The following is a 27629-nucleotide window of genomic DNA, read 5'->3' as shown; positions in this document are numbered from 1 at the left end:
TGCAGCAAGTGTCCACTGGTTGTCCTGTAGCTGCACCCCACTGGGTAATCCTAGCCAGGGACACGCCCAGCACTTTGCAGTGTTGGACTGCGAAGAGGCGAGGGATGACTATTTGACTCCTGTTTGGCTCTGTCTCGCCATAAGGACTTTGGACAACATCCAGTGACACACGAGCCATCTCATTTTCCATCTAGCGGAGGCCTTTCCGTTACCAGCGGTGCGAGAAAGTCATTTGTCCTCCTTTAGCGATTTTCTTGCCACTAGTATTAAGGCACATACATTGGTAAGGTAAACAAGCCCAGTACATCGGCACTAATGGGCTGGCGTGTCTGCGTCTGCTTGCAGGTGGTGCAGCCTTGGGAGAAGAGAGCCTTCCCGTTGCGCGAACAAGAAGAGATCGCCCTGGCAGAGAGCGATTGCAACCACAGAGACGAGCGGCGCTCTGCCTCGCCCACACAGCAGTTCGATCGCCATCCGCCACCGCCGCCCACCGGCAACTCCGAGGAGCCCTCCGCTGCAGCGCCACCTCCGTGCGACACGGAGCGGGACGGCGCTGCGCCACCACCCAGGGAGGAGCGGAGGCCGGCGAAGCGCAGCTTGCGCTCCGCCTCCGCGCGGCAACCACACGACCCCTCGGAGCCGCTGCACGACGGCAAAGCCACGGAGCCGAGGAGTCGCAGCGCGGCGGGCTCCTTGGGCTCGACGAGCGGCGACGATAATAATTACCACACGCCAAGCGGCCGCACGAGAGCGGGCGATGGGAAGTCACGGAACTCCATTGTGCTGAGGGCGGGGAGACGAACAAACTCGCACTGACGCCGGCCTCGCTTGTGCTTGCGTCTCTTTGTTGGGTTGTAACCGGCCTGCAAGGGAGCGACCGAGCAGCACCTGTACACAGCAGGCCTGTGCATGGCTCTCCTGTTCAATGACAATGATGTCGGCGTATGCTGCTGCTGCTGTTTCTCTGGAATGATGGGGCTATCACGTTTGTAATGAAGCCGATGCGATGCACAATTTTAGGATTGTTTCCATGTATGAAAAGAAAAATGTACATTTGAAAAAATATAAATGTCAATACTGTGCAAATAAAAACGAGAAGTATAAAAATAAACGTTTCGCATCCAGTTTGAATTGCTTGGACGAACTTTTGAATAGCTCTTACTTGCCAAACTTTTGTTTAGACCAAGTATTTCACGTGTTGTCTGTCTCCTTCCATCGTTGTTGGGACTGGTGGGATGATGGGTGTTAAGGGGGTTTGAAATGTGCACTAAGTGTGTTAATGATCTATTTACCACAGCGTCTGTCCGCCTTGCTCTGCATATATCACAACAGGGATATCTGCCCTTTTGTATAATACGTAGAATAATCTTTCTTATTTTACTCAATAGGTGCAAGAATTGGTAATCTTTTGGAAGATATTTTTTAAAAATTGTCACTTGTAGAAAAATCATTGCCTTTGTACATATGGAGTTTGCATTTGTACCCACGTTAGATATGTAGGATATGTAATTGTTATGTATATATTATAACCTCCCTGTTCTCTCAGGGAGCCTGGCATTGTAACTTCTGTGACTTTACACCACCTGAATGTTCAGTATACAGTACTGTGCTTACAAAAATAATTAAAAACACCACGACTCTTAAAGCCATCTCTTGTTGGAGTTGTTCTTACAGTTTTTCTGCATGCATTCGCTTAGCAATGGGCACACACACTCCTGTAAAGTAAATATGCAAAGCTTTGCAGAAACACAATTGGAGCAGCAAACAGCACCGTCGTTTACCCACGAGGACTTTAGGTATCCCAGGCTTACATTGATCAGCATTTTGCCATGTTTGTGCTTACATGGTAATGTTTTAAAAAATGTAGATATTCCAATGTAGGGATGTGCAGTTTTATATACAAACTATACACGTGGACTCAAAATGCTGACATTGACATGGAAGTATTTAGAACACGCCTGCACACAGGACATCCAATACCACATGGCCCTCCTGCCATTCTACTTGGCTGCAGCCCACTCAAGAGGAGCACGAGTCTCAAACTACTCTGTTATTGAGCTTACGCCTGCAGACAAGTGTTGTGGGTGTGCCCATAAGAGATCTCTAAAGCCTTGAGAACAGTCAGCCTCTCCCATCCACAGCTTAATACAACTCCACCTTGTACCAAGACTTCTGTCACCCAGTGAAATTTAAATTCTTCAACCTAAGCTTATTGTTCAGGAAACTAGCGTTTTAGATCAAGATGCATTGATGAGTGAACATGATCCGGTTAGCCTAAAGAGAGCATTGTTATATTTGCTCTAAGACCCATTCTCCAACAGTCATTTTTCAGAGCTCTCCATAGCAATACTCAAGGATGATCCATAGCAGGTTGCTCCATAGCATCCCTGATTATACTGGTAGGGACCTCCTGGTTCCACCAGCCCACAGGGGATTATTGTGTCAGTCCGTCGTGCATCCCAAAATGGGTGGTGAGGGGCTGGGTGGGGAGGGGCTGGTCACCCCGTGGTGCCCTTATAAAACTCAATGTTTAACCTAATCACGCCAGCTTGTGCCCGCCCTCACAGTCAGGCATATTTGCGGGATACACCACGCCGCCGTTGACCCTGGCCATTGACCGAGCAACCCAACGTTCCTACCAGCTCCCTCCACAGGAATGTATTTGCAGCACCACGAATGGCATCTCTTTGGGCCTAACGCAAGCAGTTTTGGAAAAACCAATTTTTTCATCAACATTTTTATTGATTAGTCACACCAGCTGTACTTATTAGGTTCATAGATTTCTCCCTGGTGTCGGCAGATGAACATCGAATTGGCTTGGAAAATTCACTGCCCATCTGAAAAGACCTGACAACTGTGCTGGAGGCTTCATACAAAACAGGTGATCACAGGTGTTGGGGGTACAGCTATCTACACCACGGCATTGGCAGATTGCTGGTTTTTAGAGCAGTAACAAGTGGCAGGATCTGGAATAATGGGTTCATTTTTCCCCACACTGTTGTATTAATTCCATCGGGATGGAAAAAAATTTGCATCTTGATAGCTTTAAATCGAAATTTTTGCCTTTCTAGACTGCAGGGATTCATATTCTTGGTTCTTTCGGTAAAGTCACGTAGAATGGAAATAATAAAATAATAAAAATAAAACTATAAAATTCACGTTTCGATTGCAACTCAAGCAATCATCATCAGGTGTGAAAATCACAGCAAGAAAATTAAAAAAAAGTACTGTGGTTTTCACACCTGATGACGATTGCTTGTGTTGCAATCAAAACGTGAGAATTTTATTGTTTTCTTTTTATTATTTCCCTTCTACATGACTTTACCGAAAGAACCAAGAATATGAAGCCAAAATAAAATTACAGAATTCAGGTTGCTGGCACCTGGTGTGGTTGTAATTTTTCAATATTTTATGAAACGAACAGCAGCACAACTCTTCACGTTGGAGAACAACCCACGGAAGAGGATATCATCGAACTAAAAAAAATCCCTTCAACTTTGGAAATTAGCAGTTGTCACGGGCGATTTGTTACTGAAGGAGTAAAAATGTATCCGATTTTAATTCTGATGACCATGACAAGTGTTTTCCAGGTCAAGCAAATATTAGGCAAGTAGCAGACTGGCACACGACAGAGGCTGTATGTGTATTCATTCAGACAAGCTGAATTTAGATTCCATTGGACAATTAAATGAACATTGGCTAAAAAACAAAGAATGTAGTTAAATAAAGAAAATCACTCATTGAAAGACTCAAATAGCTTCAAATTCCTTTAGTCAAGTTTGCGTCACATCAATCCCGAAAATCAATATTTAATACTTTTATATTTCTACAATATCTGCCACTTTGCTCCAAGCCGAAGGGAATGTACATTTGCAAATTCAGTTCGATTAAATTTAAGAACTAAAGTAAATTTATTTTCACGTATCAATTAGGAATGACTCGATAAATCGCGTTTGGCAGCCCAAGAGGAAGCCCGGCGCATGGCCCGGGTCATCGCGCGACTTGCCACTCATCGGTCGAGCATGTGCTTCACGATGGCCTCGTTCACCACGTCCCTCAGGTTCCTGATGACGGAGCGCGGGTCGTCGCTCTTCATGATCGCACTGCCCGACACAATCATGTTTGCTCCAGCCTGCAAGATGCACACGTGCACACGTAGCGCATGCAGGTGCTCATCGCAGCCCAACGTCACACATTTGTCTTTAATACTTTATATCCAAGAACAATATATTCAGGGATGCTGCCATGGTTTAATTTGTACAGCCTTGTGGCTCCATTAGTTAAAATGTATCGATTGTAAATAATTGGCGAATTGTTAGACTGCCTAGTGAATGCCAAGTCAGGAAGTGGATCAAGATATCTCAAGGAAGAAGAAACGGACATCACCTACGGTCAGACCAAACATGGTCGTAATCCCAATATCATTACACAGTGAGTGAAGAAAGTGACAAAGGCTGAACCGGGCAGTTTACACCGAATTGCAAATTGGCACCCATGTGGTACAGAAGACATCCGTACAGGAGGAATACAACGTGTGCAAATTGGGTTCCCAAAATGACCATGAGGACCAACTTGAGGTGCGACGGCTGATTGTGGCACGACGAAACCAAGTCTGCCGCTTGAGCTTCAAGTCACAATTGCGGCAGCCTGTCAGCAGCGCTCGGGATTCCGTGAAGTTACAATTCCATGGCCTGATGATGCTTGGTAAGGTACACGATGATTACTGTTAACCATGTGCAGTACCTGGTACCCATTCGTAGGCCGAGTTAAGCCAAGGCCAAAGTAAGGTTCAGATATCGATTTAAAATATTGAACTAGAGTTGCACAGAATGTAGTGCAAAGTACTAATTACTAGGTACGTACAACTGCTTTCGCATCATATGTAGCCAATATATAACCACACCTGAAATTGTACAAATAAACAAGGCACTTCTAGCCATATTCATGCACAAATACAAAAATCTCCCACAGCCTGTAAAGGACTGTTGGAAGCAAATGCTGTTATAACGAGCACCTATGAAAGCCACCACAGCACAAGAAAGGCTGTTTGTGGAAAGCGCCGAGCCCAGCCACCTTTGCCTCCTCAACATTGACGTTTATACACTGCAATAAGTACTCATTTAAGGCCAAGTCAATCAAGAGGAGGCCCAGGACAGTTCAGATATTCAGACACAAGTCAGCAGGTTCGTAGCACAGTGCACCAAAGCAACATGCAATCGTGTGCACGCACACAAACACACGCACAGGCGCACACACGCCACCATGTACCTCTGCACACTTGTGGATTGTGTCGGGCCCCACGCCACCATCCACCTCGATGTCAAGAGACGGGAACTGGGAGCGAAGCCACTGCACCTGCGGACCAAGGGAAGCACGCCCACTAAATGAGAGAGAGCGCGAGTCCCCTGCCAACTCAATCTACTCGCTGCGGCAGGGCGGTGGCGCAGCGTTAACACACTCGTGCCTCGCAGCAACAAGCCCTTGGGTTTTGATTCCCGACTCTGGGCCCCATTCGGTGTGGAGTTTGCACGTCACCCCCCTGTTCTGCAAGAGTTACCACAGAGTTCTTCGAATTCCTCCCCCGTGCTAAACCGGACAATGTAGCTGGAACATGCCAATGCAGAAAGTTACCAGCCGATTATTAACTTGCATCAAACGTAACACCGCCCCCCCCCCCCCCCCCCCGTACTGCGAACACTTGGCAGGACCCCCTAAAAAAAGTCTTCACACTCTGTGAGGCTATCCTAGGTAAAGAAGTGTGAATGATAATACAAATCTCTACCTCTATATTTTACAAACTCCGGAGGCTACATAAAGCAAACGTCATGTATTACATTTTGAAACGAAAACAACGTACTGCACCCAGGCCATGTGTTGTATTTGCATTCATGCATTACTGCTCTCAAGTGGTATTATTATTCATAAACAAACGTCAACAAGGCAATAATAGGTTGTCAGATGGCATAATAATCGGAACATTGTAAGATAACTGGCAATCACCAGTTCATTTAGCCTATCTTCCTCGCGGGAAGAATAAAGAAAGCCTGCACTTCGCGCAAGATTGTTACATCTAAAGTTCTTAAAATTACATTCTACTTATGAATACACTTTGGGGAACTTCCAAATGCAAACATACAAGTGATGTTGTTATCTGGAGGGTGCAGGGTGTGCAGATGCTGCTCACCTTGGGCATCATGTCTTCCATGAACGACTGCCCTCCGAAGCCAGGCTCCACAGTCATCACCAGCACCATATCCACCTGGGAAGCCCAGGGTGCCAGCTGCTGCACAGTGGTGCCTGGCTTGATGGCCAGACCCGCCTGTGAAGTAGCCCATACAACATTTCGTATGGTAGCCTCGACATTACATGCAAATTGCACCTCCTAGCAAAGACTTTCAGATAAAAATGTAGATTTTTTAATTGCCAATTTTGGTTCTTTTTCCAATTTTCGGATGATATACATTAAGTCTTCATGCTCACAAAAGTGATATTACCCGATGCCATGTGAGACCACGTTCGGTAGGAAAAGCACAGAAGTGATTTAATATTTGCGAGGCCACTTCGTGACGTCGTACTTTTGGACCTAGGTACGAAAAAAAAAATGTTGGGAGTGGTCTGAAAAATGTGAACATCCAATTCCCTGCAAGGCAAAGCAACCAACGCTGATAGGCATGACTGCGTATGTGTGTATGGGGAACAGGAGTGTAGCGGTTAGCGCACTGCGCTACGAACCTGGCGACCCGGGTTCGTATCCTGCTCACGGCCAACACCGGTGACGATTATCTGAACCGGTCCTGGGTCTCCCCTAGGTCGACTCAGCCTCAAATAAATACCTGGTGCAATGTGTAAACATTGCCACTAGTCGGCCGGGCGTGGTGTTGGCCACCCACCCCCTCGTGTGTCGTGCCGGCCTTTATAGGTGCTCGCTAACAGCACTTGCCCCTACAGTCTGTTAAGGCTATAGGGGCGGGTTGGTTGCAGGCCAGTTTACTGCAAGCCCTTTGTCTGAACAGGGCTCAGCAGCCAGTGTGCAACCAATTGATTCCGGAGATGATTATAGGAACATTTAGACTCATCAAGTCACCCTGGTAATTTGGGTACCACTTTCACTGGGGTTTGTTTTGCTGCCCATGCACATTGAAAGTCGTTAGAAATTTGCAAAATTGGTTAGAGGATTTGTACGTGATTCTGCAACAACAAAAACATCTGGGCTGCGCATCAAAAAAAGAACACACTGCCCATGTGTGGACCATCGTGGTTAAAGTATTGGTTTAAACAGTAAATCATTTACAAATGAAACACTTTGCCAAAAAAACCAGACACATTTAGCAGAATCATAATTATGCCAACTTTAGTCTCGCAGAAATGCACACAGCACAGATCTGATAAAGCTGCACAACCCCTTACTCATCACGCTCCATCCCATTAATTTGGTTTGTGCCATATGCGCTGGGCGTCTGCCCGGTACAAAATAACAACTTACGCTTTTTAAGTAAATAACCCTTTATTACCGAACTCTCGTAGCAGACATCTACCAAGGTGGAAATGGTTATTTACAATCCTTTCATCCGTTTTGAAATTGTTCAAAGTGAAGATTTTTGGCTGTAGTTAGGGGACATTTTGTTGAAAGTTGAGTGCGTGAACATGGGTCAGCATGACCAGCTACAAGTGTGGATGAGCAGGGTACCTTCATGCCATTGTCACGGATGACCTTGATGAGTGGCCCAGGGCCCTGAATGGCCTCCAAGTGGAAAGTGTACTGGTTTGCTCCTGCTGCGGCCATGGGCTTTACCCACTGCTCTGGCCGGGCCACCATCATGTGCATGTCTAAACATGCCACACACACACAAACAACACAAAGACAAATATAGCCTCAACAGAACAAATATAGCCTCAACAGAATTTTGGGGCAAATGCTGTTAGCAAGCACCTATGAAGGCCGGCACAGCACATGAGGTGGTGGGTAGCCAGGACCATGCCTGACCACCTTTGTCTCCCTGCACCATACATAGCCAATCGATTAGCACCGTTGGCAACGTACGGGGCGAAAGAAGTTCAACATAACGCACACACAAATCAGACACCAAAAACATGCACACACCGCCATGAGTGTAATCAAGGACAAGGATCTCTCATTACATAGCCTACACAGGCCGATGTAGCCCAATCATTTTTTTGTGGTGCCTGCGTCAGAAGTATGCCTGGACTGCAGTCCAGAAGGACACATTCTAGACAGCCACACTATCGCTATCACTCACAGGCCTGCATTGCCACAGTATATCTCACCAAACACTTGTGAGCTGATGTCATCACTCATTCTCCATGGTGCCGGTCCTATCTGGTGTTCTTCTCTGCTCTGGCTGCCATTATATTCCACCAGTCTCCTTGCTTGTGGCCATCATCCCTTGTCCTGAGCCAAGCCTACTTACTTGTCTTACCAGTCAATACGATGTCCCGGATTTGTGTTCGTTGCCTGCACCGTGTGTTCTACTTTCTTTCTCAGTGTAATTCCAAGCATGCGCTTCTCTACGATTCTTTGAAGCATGTATGCTTGATTTTATTTGTCAGAGTCCATGCCTTTGGTGCATATCATTGTAGATACCATGCAACGAAAGCACACATTGGTATGTAACTTTCATTAATCAATTCAGTTTTTCGCAAAGCACTCCATTCCCTTCTTGTTCTCTTTTTTTCACGAGAACAATCCTAACCTGCCTTCAACAATTGCCCTATTTGTATATTTTCTGCTGTGTTTTCCAATTGCATCTTTCCAAAAAAAATACAAAAAATTAAACATTTACATTACCTAAATGAATAACTTTAATTCCAGCACAGTGTTACCTTCCAAGCTTATGCGGAGATGGGCTGACCCGGTGCATCAGTTTTCTTAATAAAGCCCATTATTTCCAAAAAGATAAAATTTTGCCAATTCACAGCTTGCAATATGATTTACACAGAACTGCTTTTTGCTACATTACAAGTCACAATCCAATGCCACAGTATTTACCCTACAGCAAACAAGTAAATTGGAACAGCCTGGCATGTGATGTTTCTACGCAGCATGCAGATGCGGCCAACGAGTTGGCATGGCTCTGTAAGCAGTTTTTTGAGCTTTGAGAAATGGGATTTTTAAACTGGTTTTAATCTTCATGTTTCCCCAAAAACACCCGGTTACAGGCGGTACATGGTATTACCCAGGGAGGATAAACTATACGAACAAAACATCTACAGCATGTGAGAAAAATAACTATGGGAAAAACAAAGTCTCAGTTGAACAAACCAATGGAAACGTTCAAAGATAGTACAAAATAGATTGAGTGACTGTGGAATTACGAAGAAAACCATTGATCGTGGTGGCCTCTGTAGGCCTTTTGTCCATTGCATGCTTCGCAGACTCGGTTTTGACATCACCGCGTGATGTTATAATTTCCAGTCGTACGCTTCCCTCGTATTCCAGTGGCGAGCCAAAAAAAATCAATGACACGTATTGTTTAAACGCCGCCCTTGTTCCAGTTAAGGTCAGCGGGTGAGAGGGCCCGATTCAGGTCACGAGAGTGCAGGCAGGCGAGGGGGGACTCCATGTGGGGATCAAAAGGCATAAGCTGCTGCCACCTACCAAAGAAGGGCTCTGTTCCCAGCGACTTGCGTAGACTCTCCACCACAGGGTGGCCAAACGTCAGGTTGGGCACGAAATGCCTGCAAGTGAGATGGTAGGGGGTAAACAAGACACGAGAGCTCTCACATGCTGGCCCACAGCACTCCTGCTTTGAGCAGATAAGGAGTGCCAGCACACACACACACCTTTAATTATGAAGACACATTGTGGGCGCATGAAAGGATCACCATTCACAGGGTGCAATAATGTAGCAGGCTTAAGCAAGCAGAATATAAACGAGTTATACCAAGTCTCGTACAACTATAATATAAACAAAGTACAGTTCATGTCAACGTCGATGAGGATGGATATTGACACCAAATAATATGCATCTTGATCCAATATGAACCCCTTTGCTAAATCAGTCAATAACCCAGTTATTAAAATCAAAGTAAAATTATTTGTGACATTTAAAATGATAATATTTATCCAATGTCCACAAAACACCCATATAGTATGTTGTGGTTGCTGGCATTGCAGCGATAGATATGGACAATGTTTTCGAGATTTGCATTTCAATGACAACACGTATTATTTACAAATCAAATACAACAATCATATACACAGCGAGGAATTCTCCATAAATTCTAAAAAAGGTGTTTAGGAGAAACCAATGTTGATCACCAATTCAATACTCTTTGGTTCTTTCGGTAAAGTCACGTACATGAAAAAAAAATGAAAATAACTAAATTAAATCACGACGTTTCGGAGGCAACACAAGCTTCCGTAATTAGGTGGAACAGCCACAGCAAAATTACTCAAACAACACAGCTGACATTCTACAACCAAACTGCCTTATAAATAAAAAAAAACGTGTAATTGCAAGCAAAACTAAACGTTTGACTGTGTTATGGGTCTAAAGCAGAACAATTTTCACTGTAATCTGGATTCTCAGCCACATGTCGTTCTCAACACTGCCGCCTCGTGGCCGGCAGACCTACAGCACCTGGCAAGCCTGTGGTCACCCATCCAAACAGCACGCAGGCTCGAAGCGGAGAGCTTGGAGAGGAGTAACAAGCGGACTGCCGTTGGCTTGAGTTCTGCACAGGCTCAGCAATGTTGGCATGAACTCCGATGCCATTTGCAACATTGTTAAGTAACGCATTGTACACAGAGCTCGCTTCTAAACCCACCACGCACTGAACAAGTGCGATGTGGTGATCCTCAGATGTGGGCCAACGAAGGCGGACTGGGCAAATGGCGCTCCGGTCATTGTCAGTGAAGGCCGCGCGGGCTGCGAACAGCTCCCACCACCACCACCACCATCATCGTCACCACCACCACCATCATCATCGCCACCACCATCATCATCATCGCCACCACCATCATCAGCATCATCGCCGCCAATCACCACAGTTTCGTGCTTCCCCCGCACCTCCGATTGGCACAGTTGGCTACGTACGGTGCGAAAGAAGTTCAACTTATAGTACATACCTCAAACAACTTATAGTACATACCTCAAACAACTGGCCGTTATAAACCACTCAAGACTACCACAACTACATCCTCCTCGTCACAACCATCTTCACTCAAATCATCAACCACCATCACCATACTCCACAATCACCATCATCACCATACTCCACCATCACAGATGACATCATCACCATACTCCATCACCACCACCAACCACGACCACCGTCAACAACGAGGGCACCGCCACCTCTTCCCACGCTCGCCTCACCACCATCGCCACGAACCCACCCGTCCATGACGTCCAGGTGCAGGTAGTCGGCGCCGCACTCCAGCATGCGCCGGCATTCGGCCGCCAGGCAGCCGAGGTCGCTGTTGAGGATGGAGGGGCCCACGCGCGCCGAGTAGGCGGCCATGGTGGAGTCGCGGCCTCCCCACGCGCGCCTCCCCCCCTATAAGCCCCGCCTCGTCGTTAGCCCCGCCCCCCACATCCACTGGCCCCGCCCCCTCCTCCACTGGCCCCGCCCCCTCCACTGGACCCGCCTCCTCTACTGGCCCCGCCCCCCTCCTCCACTGGCCCCGCCCCCCTTAACTGGCCCCACCCCCATCCTCAGCAGCATCTGATTCAACATAATTTCAGACATACTCTTCGGTTCTCTTAGGTTTTTTCGGTAAAGTCACGTAGGGAAAAAATAAGTAAATAATAAAATAATAGCGGTAATCATAGAAATAATGTATTTTTTATTACTATTATTATTTCTATTATTTTATTATTTACTTTTTTTTTGTCTACGTGACTTTACCGAAAAAACTTAAGAGTATGAATCATTGCAGTCACGAAAGCTTCAAATCTAGAATTCTCTTCGGTTCTTTCGGTAAAGTCACGTGGGTAGAAAAATAAAACTAAATAATGTGATGTATTATTTGTATTTTGTTTTATTTTTCTACCTACGTGACTTTACCGAAAGAACCAAAGAGCATGGATTCCTGCAGTCACGAAAGCTTCAAATCAGGATAATTATTACAGAATCAGAATACAGGGACTCCTCTACTTACGAACGAGTGAGGCTCCAGAGGTCTGTTCGTAAGTCGATGTGTTCGCAAGTCCAACTTTACTCCTGTCGATTCCAAACATGTTATAAGGCGTGTACACTAAATACGGGGAATGGCTTTAAACGTTGTATAATCGCCTGTAGATGTAGATGCCACTGGCTCTTCACGTTCTGCAATGTAGATGCCAGAGGTGTGGACTCGAGTCATGTGACTTGGACTCGAGTCAGACTCGAGTCATGAATTTGATGACTTGCGACTCGACTTGGACTTGCATAACAATGACTTTGTCCCACCTATGAGATGTGGACTCGAGTCATGTGACTTGGACTCGAGTCAGACTCGAGTCATGAATTTGATGACTTGCGACTCGACTTGGACTTGCATAACAATGACTTTGTCCCACCTCTGGTAGATGCCACTGATTCTCTATGTTCTGTAGATGTAGATGCCACCACCGCCATCTATTGCGTGGCAGTTGAACTTACGACTCTCGGTCCGAACAGGAAACTGGACATATGGACAGGTTTGTTCCTACTTCTCAAAGTTCGTGAGTCGAATGTTCGTAAGTAGAGGCGTATCTGTATGTATTTATACTGGAGTAGTCCGATTAGCTATAAAGCTCCTTTTCATGAGCCATGGGCAGATAGCTCGTAGGTGTCCACTGAACATTTCGTCACTTATTTCCACTTTCCTCATCTGTCTTGTAGTGCCAATATGCTCAAGTAGAGCCGCATCTTTATGGCACCAATGTCGAATGTCGTCAAGCCATTTCTCTGTGAGGTCTTGCATTGATTCAACACAATCAGAATCTTTATTTGGACTGCTGGAGGAATCCCGATGAGCGTGTTATAAAGTAATAACAACAAAAACAAACAATACAAAACAAACCATAGAAGTGCAAAGTATAAGAAAGGTAAGTCACCAAAATAAGTAAATAACTAAACAAAAATAACTAAACACACATTTACAAAGTATATAAGTTAAAATTGCACAAGTACCGTACATAAATTCTCAAGCTTGAGAAATGCAGCAAAACAACAGCGAAAAACACCAAACTCTGGACCGGATTCGACATTCAGTGGCTCATCATCTCGCTTGAACCAAGGCTGGTGGTGACCTGTCGGACGTCCACAGGTGGAGTGGCATTCCTGGGTGATGCGTGGAAGAGTGCCCGGCTCGAGCTGGGCCGTGGCACTCAGGAGGTATGGACCCCAGGACCCCCAAAAGGGGGCTGGGGGATGACGTGTCCACGACCCAGGTCCTTCTCGAAGGTTCGAGAAGGAGGGCGTGACTCGGGGTGGAGAGAGCCGGGACTGACTATATAAGCCGGACCCCTGAACGGGTCCAGCTGTTGTTGTGTAATTCTAGATTTGAAGCTTTCGTGACTGCAAGGATTCATACTCTTAGTTGTTTCGGTAAAGTCACGTAGGTAAAAAAATCTCATTTTTATTATAATTTTTTAATTAATTTTAATAAAATAATAATATAAATTATTTTATTTTTATTAATTTTAATTTCATTTTTTACCTACGTGACTTTACCGAAAAAACTAAGAGTATGTTGTGTACTTGAAGACCCGAAGCCGTCACCCTGAAGAGGAGCCTGAAGAGGAGCCTGAAGACAAGACCCGCACCGCAGCCAGGGTCGCGTCGCCCTCTGCCTCCCCAGTGCGAGGCGCGTCAGCCCGGAGGACAGAAATCCGTAGAGTATCGGGTGGAAGGAAGGGGCCGTTACCCCTTCGTGTAAAGGTTACCCTTGTTGTTATAATAAACGCGTTGCCTTTATTGAAGTCTCGCTCTCCATTCTTCTACCCACCGCACAGCAAGGAACCTCGTGTCTGGAGGAATGTCTCGATGGCGCCCTCTACCGCACGGAATGAGACGCTCCACTGCAAAGGCGCTGAATCTGGACGCCCTGTGACCCATGGCACATTGCCGCCTGCACGACAAGCAACTCCCATTTAACTTCCCACGTGCGAGAAACTCCCATTTAATATTGTGTTATGTAATCACAACACAGCGATTTATTATTTATATTATTATTTATATTATTTTTATTATTTACTTTTATTTTTACCTACGTGACTTTACCGAAAAAAACCTAAGAGTATGAATAACGACATTAGTTTTGGGTCGATCTAGGATCCATATCTAACAATAAGGGCCATTGTCCAATGCCTCTACAAATTTGGCAGTTCACCAGGATTGGTTTAATTAAAGCAATCTGACTGCTGATGAGAGACTGAATGTCAAGACCCGTCCTGCTGAAAGGATGCACTCCTCCACGTGCTGGTGTGATACTTGTGTTTATTCTTTGGGTCTTTCGGTAAAGCCACGTAGATAGGAAAATAATACAATTATCAGGACGTTTCGACCGCAACACAGGCAATCGTCATCAGATGAAAAAATATAGCGGGAGAGCTGCCGAGGCAGGAAAAAAAGGAAACTCTCTCGCGATGTTATTTCACGTGATGACGATTGCTTGTGTTGCGATCGAAACGTCGTGGTAATTTTATTATTTTTCTATTTACGTGGCTTTACCGAAAGACCCATAGAATATGAATTCCTGCAGTCACGAAAGCTTTAATTCAATACTTGTTTTTAGGTTGAGTGATAGACATACGATGGTAACGGATTGTCTGCTTGTTTATTCTGTTAGTCATATTCTCCACAACGAAGCGAATCATTATGTAGCGTTATCTTTTATCGTGCAGTGCCACGAAGGCTTCAGTGGTCATTGCGATGTGGGTTGAGATTGTCTCACGGGCGCCCTCTACTGGACGGGATCGATCGTTGCCACGGCTTTGCACCACGTGAGCACCCTGAGGTGGCCTCGGCCCTGCCACATGGAAACGACCACTCCACACTTCCCAGTTCCATTGCATGAGCTCAAGCTGATGAAGCCAGCACGAGGCTATGCTCATCGTCATCAACAACCCTGCGCCAGGGAGTTCAATACCACATTCTCCCCTCAGGGCCCTGAGACAAGTTAATGATTTTAAAGGTGGGACGATTAGTCGATGAAGTTGATGAATCAACTACTTTTTACGTGGTTGATTCCTCAGACTCCTTCAAAACGGCGGACGCCCTGCCATCCTGCCTCCCGAAGGCAAGAAGCCCCCTCGGTTTGGACATCTGCGAAAAAGAGCGTCATAGCTCATGGGATTTCTCCAGGACGAATTCTGATTCTGAAGTCACGGCCAACGTGAACCACACGTGGGACGAAGTGAGATGTTCACGGCTATTGTTTGTTATCAGAATTGTCAAACGAACCGATAATCAGAAGACTAATTCATTACTTAATCGCATTTTCCATATTGTAATGCTTGATCAATAATGATTGTGATGATAATGAATCACAAAGTTATACTCATTGTATTGATCCTGGATGGACGATGGGCTGTGTTGACTCTGGACTGGTATTTAAACTCAACACTTGCCAATTGCGAGTTGAGAGCTCCCGCCGGTGGCATCCGCCCAGGATAATGACGTGGGCTCTCGACATCTCAGCACAAGACGCCTATGACTCGAGTCGCCCCCAATCTACACGGTCAAAATCACAATTCATCGTTTTTACTTGATCAGGGCTGTGAGCCTGTGTCGTGGTGATTGCTTGGGACGACTATTTTAAGGTTTGCGAGAAAAAAACAATTGAATGTTTTTGTTGTATTATTTATTCGTGTTCCCGATGAAAACTAAAACGTGCACATTGCAAAATGCGTCAGACGTCATTTAAATAACAAAAGACAAAATCAAGCAGCCCTACAGATAAGAATAACCTGTTTATTTGATGCTTGGGCTAAATTGAGCAGCTACAGTAGATACACGAAAACTGAAACGGCAAACACGTTACTGGAAATCACGGAGCCACTACTACATACGACAGAAACAAAACGTCGAATCACGTTGCGCAAGAGCCAGCACAACCACAACCCAAATGCAAAGCACAGCAACCACATCGTCCATCTGCTTTGTCGCCTGTCTCCCCCGAGATCTGTTACACTGCCGACCAGAGGAGAGAGCACGTGGGCTCGTCTTCGAGAACTCCCATCGAGGCTGCCCACGAATGTTGAACTGACTCACAAGTCGACTGCGATGCCATGTGTTAAAAAACAGAACACGTCAAGCGTGGCGTTTAACTTCCCATAAGAGAAAGCATCAACCAATTTATAACAGTATGCAATCGTGTTTATGATCACGTTTGAGATAAGTACACCATATGGCAGTTTTGTGAAACAATGCACTCTGCCATTATCAAACAAAACATTCAGCCAACCCAGTGACGCCAGTGAATTACACTCACACTGGCAAACACATATTCAAACAAAGTTGTGTGAGCTCTCTGCAATCCAACCAAAGGCATACATTTCACGTGTGTTGACCTTTATCCGGTGTCACAGTAATGCTGCAGATGCACAACAAGCAAGGAAACATTGTCTGTTGCTATATGTTCCGGTGAGCATCGTTTCGGTGTGAAAATATTAAGTGATTGAGTCTGAATTAGCAGATTTTCCTCACAGCGATGCGTTTCCTAAAATCGCCTGCATGGGCTGAGTGACGCGTATGGCTGCATTGGGGAGCTGTGAAGGGTTGCCCGCAGGTGGAGGAGCTTTTGGAGCAACGTGTTGGCCCACAGTATCAAGTGAGAAACGGAAATCAAAGGAGCGTTAATCCTGACACCGTAGCTGGATCAATTCCCCGTTCTCCCCGCTATTTATTACCTGTGATGCAAGCTGCAAATAATGTTAAGACTTCATTGTGGAGATTCAGCATTTCATCCAAATTGTTGGTGGAAAGAATTGTTTTTTAAAACGAGTAGCTATGACAGCACGGGTTAACAGAACAAGCATCATCCCTAGAATCGTTAAAATCAATATGACGCCTCTGTGTGCAAACACGTTCTGTACTTCTGTTATGCTGCAGTTATTTTGTTATTACAGCCAATAAAGCCTGGGTTTCAATATAGCATCTATTTGAAACTCTGGGAGAGATGAATGGCCACTCACAGTTATGCAACCAGATTGCCAGCATTCTTTATCAGAGCAAGTTGTTTTTTGTTTGCAATCGTGAATTCACGAGTTTTCTCCCAGGGAGCTGTGTCTGTTGGTGCCTAGTCTGCAATAAGTATGCATCCTGCGTCAGAGTTATGTTTACAGTCTGCAACAGGGCAACTTGATTCTGAGTGAAGACACAATCCACTGGGGAAATTTCACATTTTTTACCCAACAGTGCAGGGGGGGAAATAAGCAAAAATAAATCAACAAAAAGAAAAGTAGAAGTTTATAGTTGACCTTATTCATTTTTCGTAGAGATTTAAAATGGAAAACATCAGTATATTTGACTATAAGTGTACTACAAGTAGCAATGCAGCAGACTAAGGGAGGTGTAATAAATGTGCAGCAGCAGCTGAATAATTATACCAATTAAATTCCTGCATGAGAGAATCGGGTTGAGATCTGAGGTAAATAAACCTCTCAAAAATAATGTTACGCTCTTCTCAACCTGTTCCCAATCCGCGGCGGCGATGTGGACGCAAAATTGTCAATGCCATGGCCAGTCTTGTGGTACGGGCACAACAGCATTGTGTCAAAGGTGCCTCATTTCAACTGCGAGAGCTCATGCTTTAAATAGAACAGCGCCATTAGGCATGTCCAGTGCGACCGATGAAAAATGGTGAAATTGGTTGACCCGAATTGTTACTCTGAATAATGCAGCGTCTCCGCGAGAATGCCAGCGGAGATAAAGAGCGGAACAGCATATGGTGGTGGTGGTGGTGCACCTTTACGCTACCATTGGGGTCACTGCAAATGGTAAATCACGCCATCGCAGCTGCACCTGAGGTCGTATGCACCGTAGCCTGTTACACTTGGATGCACTCCACCTGCACGGCTGAAGAATGTGGCGTTGTGTGTAACTGGGAATACACTGAGCGCTGTGTGGTGCAATAATTATCACGGTGCAACAACATTTTTTTTTATTTAAAGCTTTCGTAACTGCAGGGATTCATATTCTTGGTTCTTTCGGTAAAGTCACGTAGAAGGGAAATAATAAAATAATATAAATATAAAACAATAAAAATGCTCACGACGGTTTCGTGTTTCAGTCGAAACGTCGTGAGAATTTGTTTTGTTTTATATTTATATTATTTTATTATTTCCCTTCTACGTGACTTTACCAAAAGAACCAAAAATATGAAGCAACAACAATTATCAACGAGCCCGAGCACCGCGGGAACGCAATGGAGACGATGTAAGCTTGCTTGTTGTGCAGAAACTCACACGGCATTCTTATTTACACCGTTGCTCCACCGGGCTTCCTCCGTTATTGTAAACCAATTTCCATCCATATCCGAACAATCTACTTAAACCCAGTTGACAATCTGTTCACGACTTGGAAATAAGTCAATTTAATGTTCCCGCACCTGGGGTCTGTTTTGTGGTGGTGGTGGTGGGGGGCGGAGAGTTTTCGTATCCAAACTAAAAGGCCTTGATAAATGGTGCTGTGATTTCACCTTGTGACACACGCACGCTCATAGAACGACCAGTGTTATTTTGTGTTATCTTCTTGTAACAGAAAAATCGCCCCCCCCCACCACCCAATTACCCCAGCAGACCTGCTGCTGGACCCTGACACATCGCACTTAATAACAAGCATCCGTCGTCACTGTTCGACCCCTACGCTATGCACTCTATCGGGAGAACACGAGCCATCGTCACTGGACCCTTTATACATTGTAGTCAGCCAATGGATGTCTAAAAATAACGTCATATTCTTATTCACTGTATTTTTCCCCCAAACCAGTTTAACTGATATCATATTATCTGGTTAGTGTCACGTCGACCAAATTCAGACGGACAAATACCACAACTCACGCTGGGGGTCAAATCGTAGCCGGTGTCCTCCTCCCTGCGTCTCGCGTGAAGCGAGCACGCAGTGCCTTGGCCAGGCCTGCTGCACACACTTTCTCTTTTAGCATTTTTGCCCTGAAAAGTACAAACTGCACCATCATCCTCTGCTGATAACCTAAACTTTGGCACAGCAGTTCGGAGACATTTGCAGAATGTTCTTTACCCTGTGTTTTTTTAAAATTCTCTCTCTCTCTTTTTTGTTTCAATAAATGTTCAACTCAGTAAACCCGCAACAAACAGACCTTAATTACAAGACACTTGGCCTATCCAAAGCTGTACGTGACTGCACATCATAAGCCAAGCCGAATGCTGTGTGCGTGATTCACAACTCCACTTGTGCTCACGGCTGTCTCCACACATTTCATTGTCTCTGTATGTCCCTTGTTGCTATACTCGTCCAGGCATATCCATTAAAGTGCTAAGTTTAGTAAGCATTAAACTTAAATCTCAAAACAGACATGCAAATTCATTCAATATCTAACTGGTCTAACCATATCGGAGTATAGAGAAGTAGTGTTAGTACGCTTCTAAAGTAATAGAATGTTAAAGGCTGTTTTTTTGTTTTAGTTTTTTTGTTTGTTAAGCGGCTAAAGAATACAGTTATCATAACACAATATATAATATCGTAATTCCGTTCATCTACTACAAGTAACGTAGAGAAATCTTACAATAGCCTAGGGTATTAACAAAACACGCGGTGGTGCAGGTGCATTGTTGAGCTGGGTAACAACAGCAGAATAATCCTTGAGGAGCAAAACAGGCAGAAGTATGTTTTATATTTGCTCGCCACAGCTTGCTGGGCAACACTTCATTTAAAGTTAAATTAACATGTATTAAATCGTGTAGTATCCGATTACAAACAACCTTAAGCATAATAAGCAAACTAGGTCAGAGAATTGATTTGATCTGGTCTCACGTTTGCATATGTCACAGTGTTGTTGTGTTTTTCTCTCGCATTAAAAAACTATAATCTACATTCACCTGCACTGATCACACCAGTTCGTGGGTTGCAACCTGGACTGGATCATTTCAGCCCTCTCCACCTTGAATGCTGTACGTGCCTAAGAAACCTAACGCAAATATAAGTATAAATTAAGTCGTCGTAACATATCGGTGCCTTAGAATAGTCTGGAAACAGGCCTTGGCAGTGCGTACACTCGATCGTTGATCAACTGCAGCATCCAACAGAGCCATCACGTGGCACCAGGAAAGCCCATAGCTTGTGATCCTGTCAGGGGGAGTCATCATTTTTGTTCAAAACAAATGTTCCTGGTAACTTAAAGACACCCCTCGGTGAGCCGAGCCAGCCAATGTCAAATCACTCACGTCTTGATGGCCTCAAGAAGACTTGCCGCAATGAGGCATTGTATCGTGCCCATTTCCTCGCAAACGCCTCACAGAAAGTCGTCGGCAAACACTCACTCTGACCTTTAACCAGCTTTTTTTGCTGCAATGCAAATATTACAATTTCCGTAAAGAGATAAAAACGAATGCTGATGGGATTTGTCTTTTGCTTTGGCAGTGCGCTCAACAAAAGTGTTTATGGGTAACGTTTCCGAGTGTGCCTCATAATTGTCGCGCATGAGACGTTTTTGTTTGCGATAAAACAATCGTGCTTGTGTTGCAATACTCACTAACTAGAAGTGTAATGGTACCAAGACAATTTTGTAGGGATAAGGGATTTAGAAAAATAAATCGCAGACATTAAGCAATTACATAGTAACCAGAAATGATATTTGTAATCAGGTTAGTCAGTTACTATTTTAGAAGCTACTTGGATAAGGATATAATTACAGTACTGGAAACCAAACATGCATTTGCATAGCAAATTCAAAGTTATTTCCAGACACCGGGTTTTTAAATAAATAATTCAATAAATTCCAATAGTAGGTGGCACTTTGCTTTTTTTTCATTTAACATAAAGTGTTAGCGCTCGTTTGCATGACGGATTGACTTGTCTTAAGCCAGGTGTCGTGGAACAGGGGTTGAACGCGTGGAATGAATCCAAACTTTTTCAGTCGCAGAAGATAATTCCATCGGCCTGATTAGAGGTGGCATGCAGCCAATCACGTGCAGGCGTTATATTTAAATACATATTTATATATATATTTATATATATATGTGTATATATATAAATATATCACATGGACAACTCAATTCCTCAAACCCTGAAAAAGTCTGGTGCTTGCTTTACTTGATTTAAATCCTGATAAACGCAACAAAAATATGTGAATGTTCCACTTTTACAATAAAGTAGGCGACTGACTGGACAGGTCCTCTATATAACGGCATGGTGGTGGACGTGTGTGTGTGTTGGACTTCTTTCACACCGTACGCAGCCAACCGTGCTCATCGGCGATGCTTAATTGACACATGCTGCTGGCGTGCAGCAAATATGTTGCGATGTCACACTCCAGTCATGTGCCACGATCGAGCGTGCGGAGTTTCCTCAAACGTTTGTGCGTCTTCTTGCGTATGGCGAGGGGGAGGGAGGGAGAGAAATGGTTTTGAAACGTGTTATATAATTGAATGCGACTTTTGTTCTTCTTCAATCAATCCAAGGAGGCCGTAGATGCTGCTGCTGCTGCTGCCGCGGAGTGCGGTGACCCCGCCAGGGTACTGAGTGGACGCGCTTCCACGCCGTGCCGATGAGGAGTCCGTAACATTCTATGAAATGTACCAACGGTCAGTTTTGGTCACTTAACAGTACAGCGTTGAATCCACTTGGGTAGAGGGCATGCCCAGTAGACGTGGAACCGTCGGCCAAACGTTGGACAAATGGTTCTAACCACAAGCCAACGTTGGCGTAACGTTGGCGCAAAGTTGGATTTTTTACCGTGTAATTGCTTATGGTGAACTTTTTTGGTAATGCTACTTTATAGACCAGTGGTCACTTGGAGATGATTTACCCACGCTTATTTCAGCCAAAGTGTTCGGCACGCTTCGTGGACAGATTGTGGACTCGCTACATTTAAAAAGCACGGCACACCCAACAGCAGCTAGCCTTCCAGTTCCACACGAGTACAGAAGCCAATGTGCCGCAGTAGTGCAGCAGCAAGCCTTGCGGCTTCCTCCGGCAATTAAGATAATGAGCACGGCATTGAGGGTAACATTGGCATCGCATCGTGCATTGTCTAATCAATATTATGTTCAAAAACTTCTCCACAACTGCAAGAAGCCATTACATATTCTATACTTATTTCTTGATGCTTCAGCATTGGGTATTTTCGTGGCAACTAAATAAATTGTCTACATTTTAGACTTTTCATAGAGATTTCATCGATACACATACAGATATTTTAATGTGAAAACTAGTTTCACATCTATTAACATTACTTATTGTATTTTTGTTTGTATTCATGTTTAGCTCATTGCAGTAACAAAAAAAGATGTGGAATCTGAAACGCATTACAGTTTATCAGAGGGCCAAATGGTCTGCATCCCTAACGATAAACACAGCTTATAAATGGTTAAGGATTGCTCCAAAACATTTACCACTTTATGCTACAGCACAACTTTAATAATCCGCGATCCAATATTCTGCGAAGGCCTGTAACTCGCGGATTCTTTGTTGTGTGCCAATGTGGAGCTGCAGGAGCCAATCGGCTGGGACACGCGGAGGTAAGATTTTTAATTTAAAAATGTTTGTTTTACATCACCACAAACTAGCTTTGTTCACGTGATTTGTTTCATATAACAGAATTATAATTTATTAGACTTGGATATCGAGTCTTTAAAATACAAATCTACCCCAACGCAGACCCATATGGCAGATTTGTGCCATATGGATCTCGGAAAACCCGTTTTCTTGTAGTACAAATATTTTTGCAGATTGATTGAATCGTGTCGCCAATTGCTCCCGTAACCTGTGGCACGTCGTACTGGCACGACTTGTTTCCGTGGATAACAAAACCTACCGCTGCGGTGTGCCACGGCTTACAGGATCCGCGATATGACCCCTCCCCCATATTTCGGATTACTGGAGTTTCCGCTGTGTATCTTGTCACCCTTCAACCCTGTTGTTGACACGATGGCATTGTGGTTGAGCTGAGCAGTGTTTTTGTTTATCACCAAAACTCCATCTACTGTTTAGAAAGCCCACATTAGCTTGGCTTGTTTGAATCCTTTCTCACTCTTTTTGTCACGTGGTCAAATGCGTACACTTTAGATGGAATCGCCAGCATCAGCACAAGGTGGAACAATCCAAATCGCATGTCCTTTCATTTGCACAAAGAGCGGAAGACTCCAAACAGAACAAAACATAATTTTACTTGCTTGGTCACACTTGCTGGTGCAAGTGTGACCAATTCCATTTTGCATTTGGCATCACTGATGATTGGTTAGTAGACTGAACCAACACAAGGTTTTCCAGTCTGCTTAAAACCAGAGATGGTCAAAATGCATAACTTTAGTTTCACTGTGCGGGATAGCTTTTGGGTTTCGCCCGTAAAGGGAAATTGAGAAAGCTGAAGCCACATCGACTCGAGTGAAAACCAACCTTGGCTTTGCAAACTGCTAAGGACCAGCTGTTTAGTAGCATATAACATTGTCCTGCTGTGGTTACTTGCTGAGTAAAACCAGGAGAGTCTGTTGTGTTTTAGTCACTGTTAAATATAGCTTCATATTTTTTTGGCAAAAGTAATGTCACATTAAAGAAAAGCATATCCATTGCGTAAGCAAGGGCAGCCTCTTGCCGAGCCAAAGCACATTGGCTGTGTCGTCATAATCCTGTCCCATCCCTAGTGCAAGCGCGCTCCCTGAAACGTAGCATTGGACGATGCAAATGGATGAAAAAAATGCAAATCCGTCTGCTGGTGGAAGGGTTAAAAGTCGTGGATGAGAATGTTCTAACATATTTTATCTGCGCAGTGGCAGACGTTGGGGCAAGCCACTTTAAGCTAGAGCCATTTACAGAGGGGTATACTTATATAATACGTTAATAAGAATAATATGACTTGCCTAAATTGGAAATCACGTTGGATGCATTTCATAGGAAATGCTTTCTGCGGACGACAAAGTCCGTCAGAACGTTTGTCGGTCACAATGCTATGCACGGTCTTATAGACCTCATGAATTGCATGCTCATATAATATCCGATCTTCTGCACGAGGAGCCCCATTGTGAACGATCACAAAATGGTGAACAGATGCCGCGTGGCTCTGCGTTTGTAGCGAGATTGCGGTGTTAAGTTCATGCGGTATGTCTACATCATGGGGCGCGCGACATTTGCGGCGCTACGTTGAATGCATGCTGTGCGTGCATTAAGCGGTGTGTGGCAGCCTCTCGTCGTTTTCGCACACTTGCGCTCTGTGTCAGCAAATATCAAAGCTGCGTCAATGCACAGCTATGAGCGGCGGCTGGGTACATCTCAAACCTGCGACAGGACCGGCGCCGCATCGCACTCCTTTAAAAGCCACAAAAGAAAGGAAATGCGAGGTTACTTAAGGCCTACGATCACACCACACGAGTACCACGCGACTACATGCTTTCATCAGCAAAATGCACTTTGTAACGTTTCTGTTCACCATTACGCCGATCGCAGAAAATCTGGCCCGTGATACGTGGGGGGAAGGGGGGGGGTGGGGGGCACGAGGGGCTGGGCCCCTTACAAGCCCTGCTGGACCAGCACTGCGGCGAGCTGGCTGGCCGGCGGCTCGGACTGCGCGAGGCCGTCCGGTTGCGAGAGGCTGCCCATGGAGCACACTTTGCTGATGCGCAGCGGGGAGGGCCCTCCGGACGCGCTGGGGGAGCGCGAGCGGCTCTCCGCCCGGGCCTCGCTCGTGTCCTTCGGCGGCGAGTCGGTCTGTGGGGCAGCGACAGTTGTTGTCGTGTTGCTTCCTCGGCATACAGACGAGGCTCAGACACAAGATACATCCAAGCTATTCCATACGAGATACAATAAAAAAAGATCAATCATTAAGCAACGTGGTCATTGGTTGGATATGCATATGTATAATAGAAAAAACCCGAAACCTTTAGTCCAAGAATAAATACTTATGATGTTTCCTTCCAACAGAGGCCTATAGAAGGATTATCTGGATTTAACTCTGCTGCTGTGGCCTCCTCCTTACCCCATGATTGTGTGCAGTAGCCCAGCTCCAGGATTGGCATCTGCTGGCAAAGCCGAATCCTTGCAGCTTGGGTTGCTGAACACTTTTCCAAATGAATTTAATTTGCTAATGGACAGAAGTTGAGGGTTTAATATGGGTGAGTGTGTGATGGCCCAAGCCCAGGACCGGCTTGTTGGCTGGTAGCCCAGTCAAACCCTGCTTGGCGGCCCTGTTCGCAGAGATCCTCCCCCCCTCTCAGGGTGTTGATAAATGAGTCTTCCTCAGTGTGCAGAAACCCAAGGTAGCTTTAGCACTGTGCAACAGTCGTCAGTCTGCAGAGATTTCATACACAGTAAGCCAGTGGCAGCTTGGGCCTTGGCTGTGCTTGCAGTTGGGCAGTCAGGTGGCTCATCGAGTTGAGTTCTAGCTTAGAATAAGCTGAAACGTTTCATAATATAAATTTTTAAATGCTCAAAGAATATTCTTGGTTCTTTCGGTAAAGTCACGTAGAAGGGAAATAATAACAATACAATTTTATAATGTTTTATTATTATTTTATTATTATTTCCCTTCTACGTGACTTTATCGAAAGAACCAAGAATATGAATCCTTGCAGTCACGAAAGCTATAAATTGCTATAAGAATATTATTCTAATTATACTTGAAAAATAATCCACACTACTTATCACAACTTCTATATTTGTAATGGAAGTTTTAGTTTTAATTATAATGCTTTAGAACGTTTATTTCAACTTAACCTTTGCTCCCCAAACTTACAATGCTTTAAAATAATGATGAGTTTTACATAGCGTCATGTACGCATATCGCATCTCACAATCGCTGAGCAAGCATAGGCAAGCTGGAAGGCAACCAGGCGCTAAGACGGCGCGAACAATTGTCCAAGTTCTGCCGTCTTCTCTCTATAGCAAGGAGAGTTTATACGCATGGGGTGGAAACCGGGGCATCCGGAGAAAACCACGCGTTAAATGAACACGCGTTACAAGTCTGCTCTATTGTTAAACCCGTATCGTTTTCCCAAGTGTGTCTTGTTAAACAACGTTGTCTCAATGGGTTCTTACATGGTTGAAATAAAATGTAATTCATGTAGTTAAATAAGAGTTAACCAACCAGTGCTCTGGAAAAATGTCCCACCACACTAAGCATTACATAATAGTTGGGCATACATGACAGGTGTGATTTTCTGGAAATTGGATCAATTTTACACCAATTTTCTGTTTCATTAATCTCTTTACTGTTTTTTTGTTAAAATCATGAAATCCTGGTTGTGTTTTTAAATCAAACTTTAAGTTGGTAATCTAATTAAGTGCAGTTACAGTGCATAAACAATGTTTATATTTACAGAGACTCATGTGCACAGCACGGGATGGTTACTAGAACAAACTAATTTGCACAGATGCGTCGTCCTCATCATTCACTGTCTTCGACTGTTAACGAACGCGAATAACATCCTTGTGCCTTGCTTAATACTCTTCAGGTATCTCTCGATTTGCCAACGCTCGGTTTATGAAGTTTCGCATCAACGCAACTGAACAAATCATGGTCGCTTTTTGATGAACGAAATTGAATTTCCACGCGAGAGAAAGTTCACTCCGGCAGGCGGCACGAGGTCATCAAACAAGTGCCACCCGGGAGGCCGCAGCGTCACGTGTCCCTGCAGGGCAGCGTCACGTGTCCCTGCAGGGCAGCGTCACGTGTCCCTGCAGGGCAGCGTCACGTGTCCCTGCAGGGCAGCGTCACGTGTCCCTGCAGGGCAGCGTCACGTGTCCCTGCAGGGCAGCAGTGACGTCTCCACGTCACCTTGCCACTCATTCCAACATGCAGATTGTTTGGTGAGTTCCCTGAAAAGGTTAATTATTTTTGTTTTACATTAATTACTATTCAATCGCTTCAATATGTATGTTCTTTATCATTTTTTTGTATTGTGAAAAGTGATATAGGTTTATTATATTTTAGGTTCGGAGTAGAGTTGGAGTGAGTCTGAAACACATCCCGAATTGTGTTGTATTAAATTAATGAGAAAAGCCATTCCGATTTACGAAATTTCATTTTATGCGCGTTTTAAAAAAAACACATCCCTTTGGTAAATCGAGGGATACGTGTACTCTAAAGCCCTAATGTCTTCAAATAAATACTGTAAAGCTGTTCTAATGATGTTTTAATACGCTTCACATTAACCGTTTGAAGCTCTTCTTCATTCACCAATCCCATTCATTAAGGTTACGTGTAACATCGCGGTGTTCCAATAGCTCTTTAGGTGGAATGCCACAACTCGTCAAGAGCATCAAATTACACCGTCCACAATGCGTTCTGTCGAATGCACGTATTTGTTGAATTCACGCAGACGCTGATTGCATTCTCTGTTTTTCTCTGTGCATGAATCAAGCTGCCACACCACGGATCGACATCACCCGTGTATGGATCTGCTTGAGAATAAATGGAACGCCACACGCTGTCTCCCTGCTCTGGGAAGATGAAAAGCCTCTTTCCAAAGCAATTCTTCGGGGAGCGTACAACGAAGTTTACCTCATTA

At 44.7% G+C, this 27629-nt stretch overlaps 2 protein-coding genes across 6 annotated transcripts in view; one reads left to right on the top strand and one right to left on the bottom strand.

Moving 5' to 3' along the window:
* The window catches only part of LOC144721073 (KAT8 regulatory NSL complex subunit 1-like), a 43871-nt gene extending 42222 nt beyond the window's left edge, over nucleotides 1–1649 (top strand). For all 5 annotated transcript variants that reach the window (XM_078598412.1, XM_078598411.1, XM_078598409.1 and 2 more), the window contains one exon: nucleotides 346–1649. In XM_078598412.1, coding sequence (XP_078454538.1) covers nucleotides 346–816 — 471 coding nt within the window. In that variant the 3' untranslated portion in view covers nucleotides 817–1649. The remainder of the gene's footprint in view (nucleotides 1–345) is intronic.
* Nucleotides 1650–3754: 2105 nt separating this feature from the next.
* On the bottom strand, nucleotides 3755–11570 carry LOC144721074 (ribulose-phosphate 3-epimerase-like). Its single transcript, XM_078598414.1, has 6 exons — nucleotides 11360–11570; nucleotides 9617–9696; nucleotides 7688–7827; nucleotides 6185–6319; nucleotides 5269–5355; nucleotides 3755–4132 (listed from the first exon to the last, which is right to left on the bottom strand). Exons 1-6 carry the CDS (start codon nucleotides 11482–11484, stop codon nucleotides 4010–4012), a joined length of 690 nt encoding a protein of 229 aa, XP_078454540.1. The 5' UTR covers nucleotides 11485–11570; the 3' UTR covers nucleotides 3755–4009.
* Nucleotides 11571–27629: the final 16059 nt, after the last annotated feature.

The sequence above is a fragment of the Lampetra planeri genome, chromosome 10 (assembly GCF_965212315.1).
Source record: "Lampetra planeri chromosome 10, kcLamPlan1.2.h2, whole genome shotgun sequence".
Classification (NCBI taxonomy): domain Eukaryota; kingdom Metazoa; phylum Chordata; class Hyperoartia; order Petromyzontiformes; family Petromyzontidae; genus Lampetra; species Lampetra planeri.
This window is presented reverse-complemented; position numbering and strand designations above follow the sequence as displayed.

Excerpts from the sequence above, each read along its gene's own strand:
- LOC144721074 (XM_078598414.1), bottom strand. The coding sequence starts at position 11,484 with ATGGCCGCCTACTCGGCGCGCGTGGGCCCCTCCATCCTCAACAGCGAC. Across the intron at positions 6,320-7,687 it reads TCCGTGACAATGGCATGAAG|GCGGGTCTGGCCATCAAGCC; the intron begins GTACCCTGCTCA and ends GCTACTTCACAG. Across the intron at positions 5,356-6,184 it reads TGGAAGACATGATGCCCAAG|GTGCAGTGGCTTCGCTCCCA; the intron begins GTGAGCAGCATC and ends CTTGGTCCGCAG.